The sequence below is a fragment of the Taurulus bubalis genome (assembly GCF_910589615.1).
Source record: "Taurulus bubalis genome assembly, chromosome: 3".
In the NCBI taxonomy this organism is placed as follows: Eukaryota; Metazoa; Chordata; class Actinopteri; order Perciformes; family Cottidae; genus Taurulus; species Taurulus bubalis.
Genome location: NC_136591.1, coordinates 29623834 through 29645747, shown reverse-complemented (window position 1 = coordinate 29645747; position 21914 = coordinate 29623834). Strand labels below are relative to the sequence as shown.

At 43.3% G+C, this 21914-nt stretch overlaps 1 protein-coding gene across 4 annotated transcripts in view; it reads left to right on the top strand.

The window, feature by feature from the left end:
* Window positions 1–181: 181 nt before the first annotated feature.
* gphnb (gephyrin b) overlaps window positions 182–21914 on the top strand; it is a gene marked incomplete at both ends in the record, with an annotated part of 92178 nt that continues 70445 nt past the window's right edge. For all 4 annotated transcript variants that reach the window (XM_079214801.1, XM_079214800.1, XM_079214798.1 and 1 more), the window contains one exon: window positions 182–245. In XM_079214801.1, the coding sequence (XP_079070927.1) occupies window positions 182–245 (64 nt within the window). The remainder of the gene's footprint in view (window positions 246–21914) is intronic.

The window sequence follows — 21914 nt, the reverse complement described above, 5'->3', positions numbered from 1 at the left end:
TTTGTGTGTGATTTTTTTTGGTTTGCTGTATCCCAGCCCTCCTCCATCTCGTCCTCCTCCTCCTCCTCCTCCTCCTCCTCCTCCTCTTCCTCCTCCTCCCCTCCCTCTCCCCACTAAGTTCGATGCGATCGGCTCTGGGCCCTGCCGTGAGTTCTCGGTGCGGGCGACAGCGCTGCTGAACATGGCGTCAGACGGGATGATTTTAACGAACCACGACCACCAAATCCGGGTCGGGGTATTGACAGGTAAACGCAGATTTTTCCATCGGCTCGTTGACATTTTGTTCTATTTCCATAAATTAATTTCCGCCGGCTGTCCGCGCGGATCTTCATACATGTCGGCTGCTTTTTTTTTTGCATGGTGGCGGCTCTCGGTCTCTCGCTGGCTTTTGCAGCCTCTTGAAGGCGCCGCTGATTTAAAGCCTTTTTTATTTCTCCTTTTCATTTACCGGTAGGCTTTTTTGCATTTAATGTGCAAGCTCCATTGCAGCCCAGTGCTTATGCGGTGGAAGCGGTGAATGTGGGCTCTGCACTGGTTGGTGTTCGCTCGTGTAGGCTGGATTTCTTAGTCGAGCCGTTTTCCTTGATGAAGAACAGGAGCTCAGTTTATGTGTATTGAATAATTCATGTCCCTATCTTGCTTGTCAGAGCTGAAAATTACAGCTGACCGTGTGTTGTGCCGCTGCTAAAGATGCCCGGCTATAGATTGCATTATTGACACCCAGCTGACCACAGCGATTTTTGAAGTGTCGCTCACGACAGCTGCTGAAGGTGGATGTGGTGATGAGCGCATCCTTGGCCTATTAAGAGCAGAGAGGGTGATCTGAGAAAATTGGTGAAAATGCGTGTAGAACGTCGGATGTGCTTTATTTTGTGAATGACAGTGCCAGCCGAGGAGTTTACATGACACATGATTACGGCTCTGGCTCGGTTTGGTGGGCACATCCTCCTGACAGTCCTCTGAATGCAACGCGATGACGGCGCGTCTCTCACTTACCAATATTGGAAACGTTATGCGCTTTAGATGCGATGACTATGAGGCGGCGGATGGTGTTAGATCTGGCCGCCGCCGGCCCTCGTTTATTTTTCTCCATGTGTGTCTGTGTGTGCAGCCTATTTGCTTTGTCATGTTTATGATCGGCAAACATCATGCGAGGCGAATCCAGCGGCTGTTGACATGATCGGAAAGTGATTTTCTTCTCTCTTTTTTTTGGGAGAATGAGGGTGGGAGGGTGGTGGTGTGGTGGATGCATGATGAAAGCTGTTCAGAGGAATACCTCTCTCTCTCTCTCTCTGTCCATCCTGTGTGAGGCATGGGTCGATCAATATTTCATGAAAGAAGTGATCTCACACATACGGTATTCCTCCGTATGGGAATCCAGTGAGGAGGAGGAGGAGGTGGTAGGCGCTGTGCAGCGATGGAGGAATGAGTGTGTAGACCCTCTCCTGAAATCTGCCAGGGAAACCCCCACCACCAACAACACCACAACCACCCGTCGTCTCCTTCTCCATCCCTCCTCCTCCTCCTCCTCTCCTCGCGCTGGAGAGAGAGGGAGAGCGCTGTCCGTGGTGCTGAAATCCAGCATCACTCACAAATCAGTGCGGTACTGACCTTACCACGGTAAATACTGCATCAGTTAGATACACCCAGGGATGCAGAGAAGGACAAATCCATCTCGAGTCACTTATTTGCTCCATCTCCACAGTTTACTGATGAGGTATTTAGAGTACATGTGGAAACAAATTGTCACAAACCGTTGAGGATTTGGTATTTTAAGCAGAAATAAACATGCTGTCAGGTTGTTTTTTTGTTGAGGTGACCATTTGCTGTATGTTAGTCACCAGCTAAAGGTGAGAATATACCCGTCACTTTTTTTTAACACTACATCAATGCCCACGACACATCAGAGAGGTTCATTTCTCTATGTGTCATCAGTCACTTGAATCCCCAGCTGTACCTCTAGTGTAGTGACAGATTGCCAGTTTGATCTTGCTGTGCATTGTTGATAATTCCAGCATACATATGTCGATGTTGAGAAGCGCAGAGACTCAACAGACAAACAGACAGGCTTATTTGTCTTTTTGATGTGTGTGTGTGTGTGTGTGTGTGTGTGTGTGTGTGTGTGTGTGTGTGTGTGTGTGTGTGTGTGTGTGTGTGTGTGTGTGTGTGTGTGTGGGGAGAAGGAGGGCTTGCACTCTCAGGGAAACAAAGCATCAAAGGAGTGAGCAGAAAACAGGGAGGAAACGGTGCACGGTGGCATTAAGTTGCCGTGTTTTACCTGACCTTTAACCTTTTAAGAATCTAATCGTGGCAGGATTACTCATGGCTACAAAGAGCGTTGTGTTTTTTTTTCAGTTTTCTCTTTTGTGAGATGATGCATTTTGACAGCAAAAGGTCCCCTGCTGTGCTGCTAAGGGGAAGCAAATATGCAGGTTATATCTCTCTTTCAATGCAGAACTTTTGTTGCTACACCTCAGTCTCCACAGTGTTCATACCATTAGTTTGCTGTGTTGTAGGGCCTGTGTGAGCAGAATGCTAATAGAGTCTGGAGCAGTGCTCAATCTCCCTTCTTGTGAGGGTTAAAGGTCAGCCGTCCACCCCTGCATTCAGTCACCGAGGAGGAGATGAGACCTTGGCTCACCCTCCTCCATCACTTAACCCCACTAGGTGACAGAGATCACGGGACATCTCTGTTTAGACCCTGGACACACAGTACAGGGAAGTTGAAACTGACGTGTGTGTGTGTGTGTGTGTGTGTGTGTGTGTGTGTGTATTTTTTTATTTTGTGTAATGTTTGAATAAGAGGTGGGTTTTATTTGCAAGGACAGGGAGGTAACTTGAAACAGGATAATTGGGGTGAACATGCTGTCACTTGTCAAAGATGTCACACTGAAAATGTGACCTTTGTCAGGAGTGGATGAAAGCTTCTCTCGCTGTGCTCAGCCTGTGACACGTGTGTGTACCTGTTTGTACGTGTTTGTGTATTTTGATGCATCAATGCTCATTGCCCAGTTTCTAGCTGTTGGTGTATCCTCCTGTTGAGCATGAGTTGTAATTGTCCTGTGTCTCTCACTGGGCCTCAGGGTCCGGACAGCTTCACGCTCACTCATTTCAACTGATTATGTGTGCCTTAATTGACGGATGCATGTGTATTTGTGTATCCAGACATGCAGGCGTAAAAGAAGAGGTGGTAAATTGTGGCCTCAAGTTTGTGACATACAGACATACCAAAGATAAATTGTGTTTTCAGACATATTACTTTCTTGTTGGGCTGCTAGTTTGCTAGCTTGACTTAGTATGATACATAGTGTGAATTCATTATTTAATGAGACTTTTTAAGATGTTTCTCAAAAACCCTCTACCCATGAGAACCAGGCTGGGTTGTAACACATGTCAGATGCACACCCGCTGAGCTTTCATGAATTTGTAAGCACACATGAGTGTGGGTTTGGCCTCAACATGTGCAGTGTGTGCATATGCATGTGACTCTGCTCTGTTCTTTGTCTTTCTGCACTAATACTGAGCTCTGGCTGGAAAACACAGCTTAGCATATCACCCCGGTCCCAAATATAGCTACAGCATACATGCGTTTCATGATCACACACTGAGAGAGAGAGAGAGAGAGAGAGAGAGAGAGAGAGAGAGAGAGAGAGAGAGAGAACGAGAGAGAGAGAGAGAGAGAGAGAGGCTGGCAAAGAGAAAGAGAGAGGCCTGCAAAAGGCATTCAGTTGTTTTTAATCTGTATAACGCCAGTGTGTAAGTGGGACCATACAATATTATTACACAGCAACTCTCTGCATGGGCCTCGGATGCTCTTGCATGTGGGACTTGATTTACAGCCCGTAGCCAATTGATGCTGGCTGCTGAGCGTGTGTGGGTTAACTCCACCCCTTTCTCAAAGAGACGTGGACACACACTCTGCACCGGGTCTCCAATGAGGAGCCAGGGCAGGAAGGCTTCACTCTGCAACAGATATCACACATTTTTACCTCTCTCTCTCTCTCTCTCTCTCTCTCTCTCTCTCGCTCTCTCTTTGTATCAATCTTGCCCTGTCCCTCTCTCTCTATATTCTATTTTTTTTTAGCCTCAATTGTAACAACTGAGAGAGGCTCAGCGATGTGTGGGCGGCTCTCTAAACTTATATGTCTATCAGAAAGACATGAATCGTCGACAGACAGGCTTACCAAAACAACCACACTTAGATCAACCCCTCTGTTAAGTAGAATATCTCTGTGACTCCCTGCAGAATGAGTGGAAGCTTTTATTTTGGCAGGAGTGGGGGTCCATTCCTTAATTGTATGTGCTCTGCATATGTTTTTCTGTTAAAGAGGTGAAGGGTTGTCCCAGAAAGTTGCCAGAGAAAAGTTTTTAGGACATCAATATGTCTAATTTGAGACACACCACACTGTTGTAACTTGTTTGATTGCTCATTACACACACATGCTATTGACAAAATACATATTGATATCCTCCATATTGAACAGATACACAGATATACAGATACTTTTTAAAAGAATGTATCTTTTGGTGCAGGTCTACATGTGTGTGTGTGTGTGTGTGTGTGTGTGTGTGTGTGTGTGTGTGTGTGTGTGTGTGTGTGTGTGTATTTATTCCCCCTTTTCTATTCTGCGAGTGTGCGTGCACATGTGTAGCGAACATGTATGCGTGCCTGCTCGTGTGTGTACTATTTAATCTGCTTTTCCACATAATTTAATCTCTGGAGTTTGTCCCAAACTCACCTTAACAGCTCAGGCGCTAAAGAGGCTCAGTAGAGAAACAGGAGTCAAGTCAGCAAATGCGACCTACCGAGGCAAAGCACCTTGACCAAAAGTAGGAGACGCTGTCATCTGTCACTGAATGGCGTCGGTGGCTGCCAAGTTATGGAGCAATCTCCTCTCGCTGTCTGTTTCTGAATGACTCAATCTACTGACTACAAGGGAAGCTAAGGGTTTCAGCTGTGGGGTTCTTATGTTGTGAGCACTGATGGCAAATAACATTTTGATTTGATAAAAAAGTGTATGTTCGGTAAATGCAGTCTGCCCTATAGATGCATTGCACTTTAGGCCTCTGTTGGTTGACACATGGATGCTCAGTGTATTATTCTTATTGCAAAGTACACCAAAGTAAAATATGGTGTTGAGTTTTTACATAATTTATATTTCCTTTATTTCTCAGCATTGATACCTCCAGCTTAGTGCATTGCAACTAACATAATTGGCCATTTTTTCTGGTGAGAAGCTTTTAAGGGATTGTGTTCATGTGTTGGACTCAAACTATCAAGAATGCCTTTCTTCTATTGCAAAGGTGTTTCACAATGGATTCATTTAATTGTGTTAAACATCAAGTTGAATTTTTAAAAGTAATCTCTAACTGCAGTTAGCTTTGATAAGAACCAAAGTACAGGAACTTTAACTTTCTAAATAAAAAAACTAAAAAAAACTTCTGCTCTCAAATTCAGTTGGAGTATTGGTACCATGACGTTGTCTGCATCTGCCTAGTTGGGGAATGACAAAAATACACAATCAGACTATTAATCAGACACTGAAATGGACATCAAATTGATGTTATTTTGAGTAATACAATTTTGAGTTCAAGTGTTTTACTCACTTAGCCACAGGATCTAGAAATATGTAGAATGACAGATTAGATTGGAGTTTCTTTTTTAAGTTTCTTGTTTTTTTATGTGTGTATGTGTATGTGTTTATTGTGTGTATGTATATATATGTTGACGCTGAGACATATCTTGACATAGCTGACATCATGACTGAATAACAAAAACACAAATAGATGTTAGCATTCGGTTCACTTGTGATACAGTATAAAGATATGTGGTTTGGATGGGAATCAGAGAGCCCCAGGCGTGCGTCTACCCAATAGCATGCTTTTACTCCTCCTTTTTCCTGCTTTGACCCGACTCTCTGTGTCTGTCTACGGTTGAATCATCTCTAAGCTGCTACTAGGGTGTTCCCTTGCAACAATATGTGGGCATCTGTTCAACAGTATGCTTTGAGAGGGATACACTTGGAACAGAAGAGCTAAACGGGGGGAGAAAACACAGACATTGGGCATACACTTGAGATGCTTCTTATGTCCCACCAAAATCCCTTATTTCTAGATCATCTTGAAACCAAATTTTAGTGACTATTTTGGATAGACTTTTATAGATGTTGCCTGTATCAACCTGTCTGGCTGTAAAATCAGCAGAAATATGTATTGCATTGTTATCCCAAAGGCCATAAAGACAAAATGGCAGCATTGGGAGAGAGGAGGCGAGCACCTGGATGGTTTGCTTGCTGTTACTTAGACTAGAAATATATTGCAGCCCTTTGTTTGCATGTGGTCAGACAAGGATTTATCTTTCGTTTGGGTGGGGCTTGTATTGTAGCAGCGGTTAAAACACTGGCTGACCCTTTTCTTACTTTCTCACTCTCTGCATCACACACACACACACACACACACACACACACACGCAGCTGTGAAAGTGGACAGCAGTGAGGCAGGCGGACCACATGACCAGAATAGACAATACAGGATCAGAGACACGAACACAGAATGAGAATTAAGTCTTCACTGCAAAGGAATTATTTTCCGCTTTGAGTAGTGGGGAGTGAAGTGTGGAAGAAGGGGACTCTCCTCCCCTTTTGCACACACCCCTCTCTCTCTCGCTCTCTCTCTCTCTCTCTCTCTTTCTCTCTTTGCTTTCATAGCCCATGAAAATAATCCTCCCTTACTGTAAATAGTCTTCAATTGGGATGCAAGCTAGAACAACCGACAGACGGTATTTGGCGGACAAGGAGCAGAGTCTCCTTCGCTCCCGGCTCTTGTCAGCTCTCCAGAGAAGAGCTCCATCGGGGCTGCCTAGAAAGCTATTCCCAGACTGGATGCGTAGGTGTAGGAGAGTTGGTCCGTTCCCACTCCCTCCTGGCCTAAAGCAGTGTTACAGTCTGTCATTCATGCGAGGTGATAATCACAGGAGGCTAGTGTAGCCTAAAAAAAAACAGGAAGATTGCGCTCGATATTTTTGGGAGTAAGCAAAAGAGCAAAAGAGATGCTGGAGCTTTTTAGTGTCAGCACTTATCTTGTTTTGACAGAAAAAACTGGCATCGGACATGCAGAGCTTGAAGCTATTTTTTTCTAATTCTATACCGGCGATAAGCAGGGTAGACTGTTCTGAAATAAGTTGTAGCACCTTCCAGCAAGTGTTTGATGAGCGGTGAGGCAGCTACGTCCAAACCCGTGGATTCACATGGTGTGCAACTTTCCAGGTCTGGACAGGTGAAATTATATGTACTGCCGAAAGCTATTAATAAGTAAAACGTTGTTGCAAGAGAAGTCCTGCTATACAGTAATGCTAATCCTGGAGTCTTATTTTAAGCTTTTAATTCATATTTTGGGAAATGTAGCATTGTTTAAGAGGTTTTCTAGACATGCGTGCTGTGGTGGTCATCAGACTGCTGGTGCTGTCCACTGAGGCCATTAGCTTTCTACGATTAGCGTGTTTACACTGTGTACCGTTGGCTAGTGGAAATGATACAATGTATCTGTTCCAATGTCTTTCTTTCATGCTCAGTTGCAGAATCTTCCCCCAGAAAGTTAGTCGACACATGTTGCATTCAAGCACGGTACTGCTGTGTGTCACCTGCGTTTTGGCATCTCTGAGAACTCAAAACTCAACACATAATCACTGTAGTTACTGTATATACAAAAATGTCCAATGCAAACTTTCTCCTTTCCAATTCTATCATAAAAAATATTTGGGCGAAGCAGTCGGCTGGAATTTGGCCTTTGGGGAAGATGACATTTTTGTAGTGTATTTAAAAAAATATTTAAAAAAGTTGTGCATCTAAACGCGAGGTATTTTTTTTACAAAACTGTAACACTGCAGCTGCTGCTGTTGCAACAGTGTTCCTTCAAATATCCTTTTGCTTTTACGACAAAAGACACTTTCTTTCTGGTCGTTCTTTTTACATTACTCTGGAGAGAGACAGCGCGTGGGGCCCCCCCTCCTCTGCCTGGGTCGCTCCCTGGCGATAACCTGTGCAAGCGGAGAACCGCTGAGTGATGGCGATACAGATCGAGATAAAAGATACAGTGGTGCTTTTTAACTGATGAGTCACTGCCGCTGGATCCCGTGTCCTGGCTTGAGGTGTTAATTAGGGCTGGGCGGGGGCGAAAAAAGAGGAAGGGAAAAAAGTAATTGATTCATCAGTGTTGCCCAGTGTGCTGCCATGCCGCCTCACGTCATTATCAGTCCTCATCTAATAGGTGTCTGAAACGTATACCTCGCCCATGTTTCACTTAGGGGAGGAGGTCAGCTCGCCTGTATCTGACATCCATCACCGGCTGACGGGGCGCTGATGTCATTGAGAGCAGGGGCTATGCTAACAATGCTAATAGTCTCTCCAGTACAGGGCTTTTAACCATAAAGAAAGTGAAAGTGAACACATTCTTATCAGTGCCATTACACACATTGTAAGAACTGATAGACACATTATATTTGGTTTATCTGGTTGTTTGGTTGCTTAGTGATCTTAAGGTTTTACCATTTTCTTGACTAGCTTACGTCCAGTAATTAACAAATGCAGACCCTTCAAGTAAGAGTAGCAACACGACACTATGAAAATACTTCAAAATCCTGCAATCACAACCTTACTTAAGTTTAAGTATGTAAATATTATCAGCACTTAAATGTACTTTTAGGATTAATATTACTGCTCACTCAATGTGTATGTTGCAATTCACTGCATATGCAAAGATTGAGCACATTTGGACTACTTTATATACTTTTGGGTAGTGAAATATACAGCATTACATCATATTCTCTCAGATCATCATATGTTTGTAGTGCTGTAAAAACCATGTTTTCTAAAAAGTTAACTTTTCATGAGCTCAAGAGGCTTGATCCAAGAGGCTTTTTAAATAGTTTATATTGCTTATTTTCTTAACCCATGAAGGAAGACTTCAGGAAAAATAAAAAATTCAAAGTGGAGAACATTTAGACACACATTATACAACCATGATGTATCTCTTTGTCCACAGCTGTAGTTGTTGCTTCTGTCACTCTGTTGTTCAAATACATCCGGAGATTAATGGATCATCAGATTTTTAGTGACTCTAGGGTGCGTTGGATTCTATGTCTTTCTGGTCTGTCAGATCACTAACATGTTAATGATAAGTGGAGATACAGGGTGACAATATTGTAGTGGAGAAGAGTCATTATGTCCTTTGGTTCACAGGGGAATTGAACGCAAAAAACATTTTGTTTTGTGTCAAATCTAAATGAGCCGTAGAATGTTATGTGGTTGTCAGACACACCAAATAATTAAAGGGGCACCAATTTTACAATGTTAAATTCAGTTTAGTGGGCATGGAGTAATCTCAGTTTGTTCATGGAAATTTCAAATCTTTAACAGAAAGCCTGCGTTACAAATAGAGGGAATGGAGTTAGGAGCTCATGGCTTTAGCAGGCAAGCGGTGTCAAACAAAACAACATTGAGTTGCATGAGAAGTGTAAAAGTTTGACTCATAATAAGAACTAAAAGTTAGGATATGCCATATTACCACTCTATCTCTTACTTATTTAATTGCCGGTGTACTCATCTAATGTATCTTCTTCTTTTTTTGTCTCTTCATTTAGCATCCTACAACACAATGCTAGTCAAAGTATTGTATTGACTTATCGCATCAATAAGTCAGCGAATTGTTTCCACAGTTGCAAACATGATCTGTACCTGACTATTATATGTCACTCTTGATGCAGTTTTGGTCCAAACAGCCTGCTTTAGAAATATTTTAAACACCGATCAAGTCAATAACTTAAAAAAGAAAGATTTTGAAGCCCCAATGGGAAACATACTGCAGCAACAGTTTCCCTCCCCTCCTCGACCATCAGCAGTGACAAGAACCAGGAGCTGAGAGGGGGACTGTTTGGGGAACTACTTCTCAGAACTTCGCAGCAGCTATTACGTCTGGCTCACTGCAAGAAGAGACAGGGAACTTCATTTATGTCAACATCACTCAGGCTTTCAGTATTTCAACATTTTGTTGCTGTTTGCCAAACAGAGAAAAAGAGTTGGGTGTAGTTTGAAGAGGTTCGGAAGACAGAAGAAACAGATCCAGTCAAAATTACTGTTCTCATACTTCTGTGCCTTATTTTATATATATTCTTATACTATTAGCATTATATCACTCTTTTTGTATTCTTCATTCTTAATTTTAATTCAAATGTTTACCTTAAGTTTTAAATTGTAATTCTGTGTGGAAGGTGGACCTAGCAAGCTTTTCATTGTACGGAGAAACACTATTAACTGTGCATATGGCAATAAATATATCTATCTATCTATCAAAGTGAAGCTACAACCGATAATAAATGACCCAATATGTGAATGTGTTTCTTCCCAAAAGGTGTGGATGACTGCACAAATATGAAGCCGCTTTAATTTGAATTAAAACATGCTAATAATACTAAATAGAAAAGCTTGAGGTCACACACCACATTGTATGATCGGACATTAATAAAAAACAAAAACGAGCATCTCTACCAAGAAGGTGGAAAAGCCGCTGGGAAGAGGAGCAGTGTGTGACTTCTGGCTGTCACCCTTGGCAACGGCCCCTCCACTCCTTCTTGACACGCTGCCAGGGCGTCCATTGGCTTGGTACTTGTTCAAATCCCCTCCGTCTCACCTTCCTTCCCTCCACCCCTTCTTCCCGAGGCCCACGAGACGGCCACGTCGAGGTGCGACGCCTTGATGCGGGTGGGAACCACTGCCGCCTGAATTTGGGAGAAGTGTTTTTTTATTTTTGTTGCGACATATGCAAAGGTGACACACTGACGAGGGAGGGTGTTTGGGAAAAGTGTCCAAAATCGTCATGTTTGATGGTCCTCAATTAAAAAGGCTTTTCTCCTGCAGTGTTTAGAGTTGCTATGGAGTGAGCATTACGATTGCATTCATAATTGACAGTAATGATATCAGTCGTTGGCTCACACATTTATATTTACATCACTTTCACTAATCAATTCCATACCATTGATAATTGAAATTGAGTTTGACGAGTGTTACACATGTTTACAATATAAATATAACACATTAGCTCTCTCGTTCCCACTCATACATCACATTTTTTATCTTAGACCATCTCCCTTTCTCTCACATGCTATTTTTGTCCCTCTCTCTCTCGGTCCACCTTTCTCACTTCTTTTTTATTTTTTACCTTTGCTGTCTGTCTGCGTTCCACTTGCTTCATCTGCCTGGCGAAGTGAGGGAGCGAGCGGTACGCGGAGAGCATGTACATTTGAATAATTGAGGAGGCCAGCTTCTCCCTAACGAGGTGTGTGTGATGGCCGACCTCAGACCGGTGTGTGTGTGGTCAAGGTGTTCTCCCATTCTCCTCTATTATTCAGCGTCATGCATTTTTCTTGTCTACCACGAAACCCTTTCAGATCATGGCACATGGGAATCAAATGTTAATAGACACCTGCCCACACACTCGCACCCACATCACAGCCAGAACTACTCAACAGACACACAAGCACACACAAGCACACACACGTTTGACTGACATGACGTGGCATGGCTTGACTGCTTTGTTGTAAATGAATACAAATGGCAATGTTCGGTGTGAATTAATTTATTCAAGGTGGGTGGCATTTGTTTGTGCAAAGGAAAGCTGAAACAAATGGTCAATTATGCGATTTGCCAATTGTTTTGATAATTTATCAATCAGGCACCAAACCACTATGTGCAACCAGAGCACCCCAAACAGAATAATGATGGAAATAATCATCAGATTAAACAGTAATGAAAATAATCAGCAGTTGCACACCTATGGGGGATGAAAGATGCATTTAAGATCAGCATAATTTATTTACATATCATCATGAACATTTTGCATATCCTTATCAGTAGTAGTGAGACTTATTTCTCTGTGTACACATGTTCCTAATAATTAGAGGTTACAGGTTTAAATTCCTACACAGCATCACAGTCAAGTCAGTGGAAAACCCCTTGAATGCTCTGACTCCTCCAGGGGGCATCCCTCCTGGTTCCCCCTGCACTGACATGTACATGCATGTGTGTCTCAGTGGGATCAGTGATGAGATGTGTGAAATATGGCAAGTGCAGCACTCTATTAGGCAGCTCCCCCCTCGCCTCCAGGCGTCCTTCTGCTCCAACATACAGAGATGCTGAGAGAGAAAAACGTCACATGCTGAGCTGTGGTGGGCCTGAATTAGATGTATGGAGGGGTTTGGGATTTAAACAGCTAAGTCTGAGTCACACACCCCGCCCACCAACGAAGAAGAAGAAGAGCAGGAACTCCTCCCTGCATCAACCTCAGCTAGCATGGGCCTTGAGAAGGTGTGTGTGTGTGTGTGTGTGTGTGTGTGTGTGTGTGTGTGTGTGTGTGTGTGTGTGTGTGTGTGTACATGTGTGAGCTCTGACAGTGGGAAGCTGCAATGTAATTGCTGACACTGTCCAGAGGATTGAATGTAATGAAGGTAGCTGCTTACAGGCTGCTTCATTAGTACAGCCGGGCCCGGGGCACCTGTGTGTGTGTGTGTGTGTGTGTGTGTGTGTGTGTGTGTGTGTGTGTGTGTGTGTGTGTGTGTGTGTGTGTGTGTGTGTGTGTGTGTGTGTGTGTGGTAGGTGTGTTTGTGGGCATGTAAAACTCTGCATCCTGGGAAATAAGGAGAGTCGAATGGTTCAGGCACACACACACACACACACACACACACACACATGTATTACCAGCCACCCACTCACACATCAACAAGCATAGGCAGCATATGCAACATGTTGATTCTAACTTTAATCCATAGGAGTTAATTTCCTCCATGTGTTTTCTACTTCAGGTATGTGTTTCTCAGTAAAGGTTGTCCCTCAAAGTAAATTCTGGTCTGCTATATAGCAATTCTTCCAACCAAAGGGTCCTTGTATTCTTGTGACAATCCTATCCTGCATTTTTGAGGAGGTAATGCTGGATGTATTGGGATGCGATGGGGCAATCCACTCTTTTTACTCGATAAATATATTGATTTTTCACATAAAACTGCAACCTGATGGAGGTGTTGTTGGAGTTGACCTGAAACAAGCAGTAGCAAGAAGTTCCCTCTCTTTGAGGAAGCCATAGCCAGACTCACTCTTAGCTTAATGCCGCCTGTTAAGCAACTGCACGGATTTGGGTGCTACAGAGTTCTGCTTAGTTTGTTCCACTGATTTCACGATGATTGTCGGCACAATGTGCTAAAGCTGCAGCTGTGCTGATCGGGCTTTTGTCTTGCCTTTTCGGAAGCGTGTCTGGCATGAAATGGGATTTATGGGCAGGGAGCTGGAGCTGGTCATGAGGAGGGCAGCCGGTGGACCAGACGATGATAAGGCTGCCATCCTCGCCTCATGGGAACCCTGTGGAGATGCAGTTTAGATTAACTTTCCACTTAGTGAACAATGTGTCACTAACAATATGGTCGCATCTCCTTCTTCTAGAAATCGGCTTGACAGCTGCACCTCCTGAGACGCGTTCAGGGTTGGGGTGGTCTATGTTTGTGCATTTGCTTTGACCATCAAATGATTCCCCTGGTCAGCATGAGCGTGAGCCTTTACTTTGATCAGAAACCTGCCATTGATGTTGAATGGCCATCAGCCAGCCTAACCTTGACCTGTATGACTGAGTGCAGTCACAGCATAACCCTTGACCCATCTGTCCCTCCCTCTGCCTCTGTTCTTCCCTCTCTTCTGTCCCTTGAGTGAACGATCACAGAGAAGCAGAGGGAACATTAAGCTTCCTCTATGAAGACCAATCAATACCTGATCTGATTAGGCCTAAGCACATACGACAAACCCTAAAAGCCAACAGATAAAGAGCCCCATTGCTAATGTTAGTCATCCATTTCAGAGCCCGTCCATTTTCCGGCCCTTCTATCTTTAGTCATGTCGAGTGAAGTGAAATGAACGAGTCAAGTGTTTTCCATGCAGATTCAGCTTGTCCAAGGATGCAAACTGGAATGAGCAGCTAAGCCGTGGTGCAGCCCTGGGTTTCCCTACATCAGCAGCTTGGGAGGATGAAGGAGGAGGAGGAGGAGGAGGGGAGACGAAGGGATGTTGAGGCAGAAGGGGAGAGGAGGGAAGCTTCTAACGGGCGGTATCAGAAATGTTCAGCTATATTGATGCCAGTGTAAGCACATTGCTATTGAAATCAATAGAGCTGCTCTCAAGCTCATTTTGGCTTCTAACAAGAGAATGGTACCTGGCTCACTAATGGAGCAGCCATAGATAACACTCACTGAAGGAGCTGAGTTTGGGGGGGGTGGGGGGGGGGGATGAATGAATATACCAGTTAGCTGTGAATTAATTTATATATATTTGTATTTCTGTCAGCTTGAAATGATATCAACCTTGTTGTCTTTAACATATGTTGTTGTCTGAGCTGCAGGATTATATTAACAGACAAATTAAAGGGTCAGTTCACACATATTATACACAAACATTATTTTCACACTTATCTCGAGAGGTATCTGGCAGGTTTTATTTTTCCCAGATTTTGAGAAATGAGAGTCCACTCACACAATTTTCTTAGGGTTGGCTTCCCGGTTAGCAAATGGCGCGGATTCAATACGTTTCCAACTTTAACAAATCACTTATTTAAATGAAATCTCTTCCAGACCGTACTAGTCAAGAGCAATAATTTACAAAGAGTTAGGTACATTATATCAGCTATAACTAACACAAGTTAAATTCAAATCAAGCCTTTTTCTGTTTGATGGTTAATGTGCTCTCTGCAAGCTATGTGTCTGTGCTTAGCCAAAGAGTAGGAGTGAATGGACATATTACTCTGTAACGCCACTCCATGACCATCAGTAGATTGTGTGTTTTTGTTGTTCAACAAGACCAACTGATGAGTGACTCTTCTTTATGGAAATGATCCCATCAAGTCAAATACAGGAGAGTCTCTCAGTTAAACTTTGATGCATATCGTATCAATACTATTTGCTTCTCAACATAATAGTTATAGTAAAGTAGCTCATGAAAAAGTAGTAGGTAGGGTACACCTGTTATTTTAATGTGTGTGTGTAGTGTGTGCTCATCTTATTTTCAGCTACAGTTTTGAACTTTAATAAGGCTTCACAGCTAATGAAAGGTTATATTTTATTAATTATAACATCAGTTACTTTAAAAATGTTGAAAGCTAAATCTAATTGAAGTGTTTCAGATTCAGAACTACTTGCAATGCTGGAGTTGGATTCGATACATGCCACAAAACCCCAACCTTACGTTTAGAAAGAGATTGTTTCTTTAATGCAATTGTTTTAATACTTTAAGAACCAGGAGCAACATTTCGTTCATCCCGATTGTATTAGGGTGGTCACAGAAATTGCAGACACATTTGTAAAGCACCTGGAGCTAATTTGAGAATTTATGAAACAGTTATTTTTTCTCACCACAGAATGCTTGTTTAACAGTTAAAAACTACTCCTATGTTACTTTTCTTCTTACACTGACATATACTTCAAATGACATCTATTACAGCTTTCATAGTAAACTGCATATTAATTGCTTATACAGCATGTGCACTCATGTGTTCCCCGTGCGCATTACCTTTGTGTGTATGTGTATGTGTGTGTAAACAGCTGTTGGAAATGCCACGGCGAGCTGGCTTGCCATTGGTCCCCTGCCATCAAAATGTCATGCTAGCTGCATGGGGGGAGAAAAAGCTGCGATAGCTCATCCACTCAAATGCACACACCCATCCAGCCTTCACGCACTACATGCACACTCCTGCCATAGCTGTATGATAACGCCACACTGAGCCACAGACACATTCATCACGCCTGTTGTCACTAGAAACAAGCCTCATTATACCGAGCCTGTGATTTATGATTAATATTCACAAGGGGTGTGGCGGCTCGTCAAGCCTCTCCAATCCATTGATTTCATTGAACAAGAAAAACATAGAGGGGGAAGATGATGGGGAGATGTGTGTGCATGGGTGGGGGGGTGATGTAAAAGCTGCAGGGGAATTCCAGTCATGGCGTGGGAAACGAGATGAAGGAGAAGGAAAGTAGAAGGGGGGTGGGGGGGTGTGGAGGGTGCTATATCCAAGGTCCCTGTATTCGCTAGCACTGTAAATTGTCTCTGGAACTTTTTTTTCCGTGGCTTCATTAGTAAGTGTCTTTTCAATATTTATGGCCATGTTAATAAAACATCAACACGAGAGATCTTCGTGGAGAGCTGCAGGCTGTTGGGAGACAAAAAGAGAGGTACAGGTAAGTGCGAGAAGTGACCGATATGGGCTGACTCGGGGAGTTCACAGTGAAAACAGACCGTGGATAGTTTTTGGACACGCACTGCATCACGGAGGACAAGTTATCTAGAGAAAGTGAAACCAGTATTTTCTGCCTTGATTGTTGGTGATTGCTGTGTTGATTGCGTGTGGGTGTGTTTTGTGACGGTGGTGTGTTATTGGTTGCTGACTGAGTATGCTGGTTTTGGGATTTGTCCTCTCATGTTTTATTTATTCCAGAGGACGACAGTGATAGCAGGTCTCTGGAGCTGGGGTGAACAGTCGGGGTCAGCACAATCTTTCTCCCAATTTCTATGACTTCAATAATAAATGAATTCACAATTAATTAATCTATCAAATATGTTTTTTTTTATTAATACATTCATTTTCAGTCTATAACATGTCAAAACTTGTTCCTGGTGCTTTAGGTGGATTACTTAATTGCTTGTCTTGTCCATCCACCAGGCCAAAACCTGAACATATTCAATTATCAATAATATCAAGCAGAAAAAGGCACATATGTGGGTGGGCACTGGTCAAAAGAGGTGGTGGTTGTAGTGTGTCCTGAAAAAGACAGACTTGCTCTGAGTAAAGCAGGGACCAGTGAATGTTTGGCATTTGTCTTCTTGGTCATTGACTTAAATGAGTAATCAATTATTATACATTGCTGTCAATTCATTTTCTGTCAGTTGACTAACTGATTAATTGACTAATAATTTCAGCACCAGTCACATAGATACTTCCCATATATTGATCCAAAGGCCCGTTAAAGGTTATACTACACTAAGTGAGTGTGCTTGTGTGTCTCAGATCAAACTCCACCTGTATCCATGTGAGCAGAGTAGAGCTAAAGATAACACATATTGATATTATCTGCAAAAGCTCATGATCAGACACCATTATCCAGATAACATATCAAGATATAGATTGCATGCTAATATCGGTTGCAAATGGGGTCTTAATGTTATGTCATATATTTCTCACATCTATATGTCCACCTCTATATGACCTTTACTCTTTTTACTTTGTTTCTAAATTAACCCCTTCAACTATATACCCTGTCTCTCTTTTCGTAGCCTCCCCCCTACCAGTCATCTTCCCATTTTACTCCTCTCTTTCCTATTCTGCTCTTTTTATCTGCCCTCCCTTTCTGCTTTTGGAGTATTCCCAACACTGCTCCTCTCTCTCCTCTTCCCTGCTCCCCCTCCTCTCATCCAGTATGAATTGCTCTCTTAATCCTGTCCACTCCAAATGTCCATCCTATCACCTCTCCTCCCCCTTCACTCAGCCTGGGCTTGATCTGCCTCTCCTCTCCGGGGGGACAGGGAGAGGAGAGAGAGTTTGAGGAGCTGGGGCCTGGGATGGGCCCTGTCTGCCTTCCTGGGACACAGCTGGGAAGAACAGAGCTGTCTCTCCCTCGCTGTCTTTCTTTCTCTGCACATCTGGTGCGTGGGGGACTGGGCCATGTTGTGGTGTGTTGTTTTGTCCTTGGCTCAGCACGATTGCTGGATTTTGGCCGGGCTATCCGCTGGAGTAGGCTTGGATTTGAGATGCGGATCGGCCCACTGCTGTACCCACACGGATGAGCCGGGCTCCTTTGGTGTAGCAAACGATGGTTATTAAGCCGAAAGAGTAATTATTAGCTGCAGTATTAGCGTGGGCCCAGTGCATTTTTTGGGCTGTTTCCCTCCGTAGTGTTCTTCAATGGCTGGCTCAGAGGTAGCATTATGTAACTCCACCCCAATTTAGATCTGACTTCAAATAAATGAAAATCAAGCTGCTGGTTGGCTCCTTTCCCCGCGGATATAAATAGCATTTTCAAATCTTATCTAGAAACAGTGTTGTAGAGGGGAGAGGCTTTGAAATGCAGCCCGACGATTAGGATCCCATTGTTCCGCTCCACACCCCCTCCATTCTCCCGGCTGCTTACAGTAAGCCTGAGGATCTGTGTGCATGTGCCTGAGTGTGTAGCCCCGCACATGTGTACGCATTCATCTGCATCACAGTGTGATTGAGATAGTGGCTAATGGTAAGATAGCATGTGCATATGCGTGGTGTCGTTGGTTTGAGAGTTTGTGAGTAATTGGTGTATATATGTGTGTGTGGTGCTGCTGGGTGTGTCTTTGATGATGGATGCTGTGCCTCTGCTGCTTACCCCACTGCTCCTCTCAGAATTAACAAGGTTGCTAAGATACAGTGGGCTTATATTAGATTAGGTTATCTGCTGTTATTGCTGTTACTATATTTTACCCAGCACCGTGAAGCCTTTATTAATTTGGAAATTTACCCTGCCATGGAATGAAGACGCTGGTATTTGTGCGCCACTGCTCCTCGCCTCTCCTCTTCTGGCTCAAGGTGCTGAAAGCCCCCGAGTCACATGTCTACCCCTCCCCATTACAATCTGGAGGCGGGTCCGTACCTCTATTCATCATTAAGCTCATTTAATCCCAGGCCTGGGGCCCAGTGTTTCCATTTGACACAGAACAAGCCAGTGGAATTGGAGACAGGAGGCGGTCATATCACTTTGGTTGAGGCTTATTGGTGTGCAGAGGTGTTGTCCCTCCCACTAGCAGATGTCAGCCCAATCCAGTGTTTGACCTCCATAGTAGCTTCTCCAGGGCTGGAGGGCCATTGGCGATGCTGTTAGCGGAGAAAGTACAGGAAACAATAGAGATGCCAAGTGGGCTGTTCAGACGAGGAAGGCGATGCGCTGCTATCCTTCTACTTGTGGATTCTCACTTTTTCCTGCACACGTATTCAGCATTTTTAGGAGGAAAATGAATGAGCACTTTTTTCGGAATGATTTACTTTTTAACTGGCAACGCTTGTTGATAATTTGATATCCATTTCTTGCTTAGTACTAAAATACCCAAGACTAAGATTTCATTTAAGAGCAGCAGGGTATATGGCCATAATGATGGATAAGCACTGTCATAATTGGGCTGGAAGCAGACTTTGGCTCAAGCAACCTCAGGCGCTCTGTCTTGCACTGCGATTTGTAGCGCATGTTGTGTAAAATTGGTGATCCATGGCAAGGTGTCGCCTGTGTGTGTGTGTGTGTGTGTGTGTGTGTATGTGTGTGTGTGTGTGTGTGTGTGTGCGTGTGTGTGTGTGTGTGTGTGTGAGAGAGAGAGAGAGAGAGAGAGAGAGAAAGAGAGAACGTCTAAGAAGACCTGCTTTAAGGGAACCCCCATTAGTGTGGGATCCCAGGGAGATAATGAGTGCTGACTGCTTTATGTCCTGGAAATGATGGAGTGGAATAGAAGCAGTTCATGAATCCTCTCTGCCAGTGGCTAACAGACTGACAGCACATAGCCTGCTAGCTAGCAAAGCTATTGTATTACAGATGGACAGCATCTAGAGTACATCGTCAGAAAAAGACACGTAGCATGCATACTAATTGCACTTTGACTATGAGCAAAACTTCCTGTCTATTCTCCAGAAAGACAGCGTCGACTTGTTATACGGTGCTCTGTCCCTATTCCACATAATGTGTTTCGACGAGGAGGTGACTAAAGTAAGTACGCTCAAAAAAGTCAGTAACGCGTGTCAAAAAAAGTGTGCTGTCAGTGTCCCATAATGTACTGTATGGAATAGGGCTTGGTGATAATACACTAATAATGTGTTGTCTTTCAATGGAATCATATCGTGAGGAAATCATACATCAAGTTATTGTGATATACCATTATGTTGTCTAAATTGATAATAACAGCCACATAGTAAATCAAGTTTTCCTAAAGAAAATCTGAATTAATAAGAATTCTGCTCATGAGAATACCCCAGTGTAGTTAAATCGAACTTCCTTGTTACCGGTAATCTGATTAGCATGTATTTATCTGCATTCATGTAAACATGGTCAGAATATAGCTGGGACTATTTATTCATTTATTCTCTGTAAATTCACTTAAAATGTTCATTTTGTACCAAATTTCTTAATTAAACGAGAAACAGGTTTTAATTTGTCAAGTATTTAATTCACAGGAGAATACAACAATAGGCTTTATAGACTTTGGTTGTGTTGCCCCGTTCTACTGTAAAGCAAATGAGGAGCTACTAACAGCAGTGAATGGTAATAAAACAGCTCCTGGATGATCCTTGGAACTGAGGAATACGTAGCCTAAAACTCATTTTCTTTGTCTAAATGTACAATACAATGTAAAGATGCCTGTGCAGAGAAGGACTCTCCCTCTGTGTGTGTTGTTTTCTAAAGCTTCTCCTCGCTTTGTTTATAAACCCGGGACTTGATCAGGTCTGTTAGCACACATATTGCATCCCTTTTGTTAAGCCTACAACACAATGGCACAGCACATTTCTTTATTAGTAACCTGGATACCTCAGGCTAGCAGGAAGCTTGCTAATAAAGCTATCTGTATCATATATTAGGCATACTCATATATTTTAACTAGTCAGTGGTTTTACCGTCTTTGCATGACTAAGTATCTTATTCACAGTAATAGACTCACACCACCTGTTACGACTCACTATTGCCTATTCTCATTTGTGTGTTTTTTTGTCTGCACAGTGTTTCTTTCATTTAACGCAATGTTACTGACTGAAGAAGCGCACAAGAAATATCGTAAAAATGTAAATAAACCCGTAACAAGAAGCTTTTTGTTATGATAGTTATGTTTAAGCCTAATTGTTTCCTGTATTTACACATCTTGCTTCCACCCGGACACATACAAATACAGCCTGGCATTCTAAATAAGAATAGTTTTGAAGGGAATCCACAAACCTTTCATTTTTGGATTCTTTGTTTTTTAGAATTCTCACTCTCTATTCTCACTCTCTACTTTTTAGAATTCTCACTCTCTACAACTCACCTGTTTGACTCAGTCTTCTGAGTCAAACAGGTGAGATGACCTGAGGGCTATCACACAAAGGGCTAGCCTGCTAGCTAACAGCAAGTGTAGTTACTTTAATTACTGGAACTTTAGCAAATAAAGTGGATGAATTTAAACCTGATGCCAAAGTCCAACCTCTTGGCAACAACATCATTTGTGGCATATATAAAAAAGATTTCCCAGTGGTAGAAAAAGTATTCAGATCCTTTACTTAGGGAAAAGTATTAAACCTTATACATACGACAAAATGTACTTAAAGTATAAAAAGCAAAAGTACTCATTATGAATACGAATGGCCACTGTCAGTATGTTACTATTATACATCATATTTATCCGAGAACCCAGTGGTGGACACCGGGGGTGAGGGAAGCCGTCAAGCTGAAGAAGGAGGCCTTTCAGGCCTGGTTGGCCCAGGGGTCTCCTGAAGCAGCTGACAGGTACCGGCAGGCCAGAAGGGCTGCAGCTGTGGTTGTCGCGGATGCTAAAACCCGGGCATGGGAGGAGTTCGGGGAGGCCATGGAGAAGGACTTTCGGTTGGCCTCAAGGAGGTTCTGGTAAACCATCCGGAGGCTCAGGAAGGGAAAGCAGGGCCTACCCCAGGCTGTTCTTAGCGGGGGCGGGGCGGAACTGCTGACCCGGACTGTGGACATCGTCGGGCAGTGGAAAGAGCACTTTGAGGAACTCCTAAACCCGGCCAACATGTCCCCTGGAGAGGGGGCAGTGCCTGAAGTCCTTGGGGTGGATGCACCTATATCCCTGGCAGAGGTCACTAAGGTAGTCAAAAAGCTCCTTGGT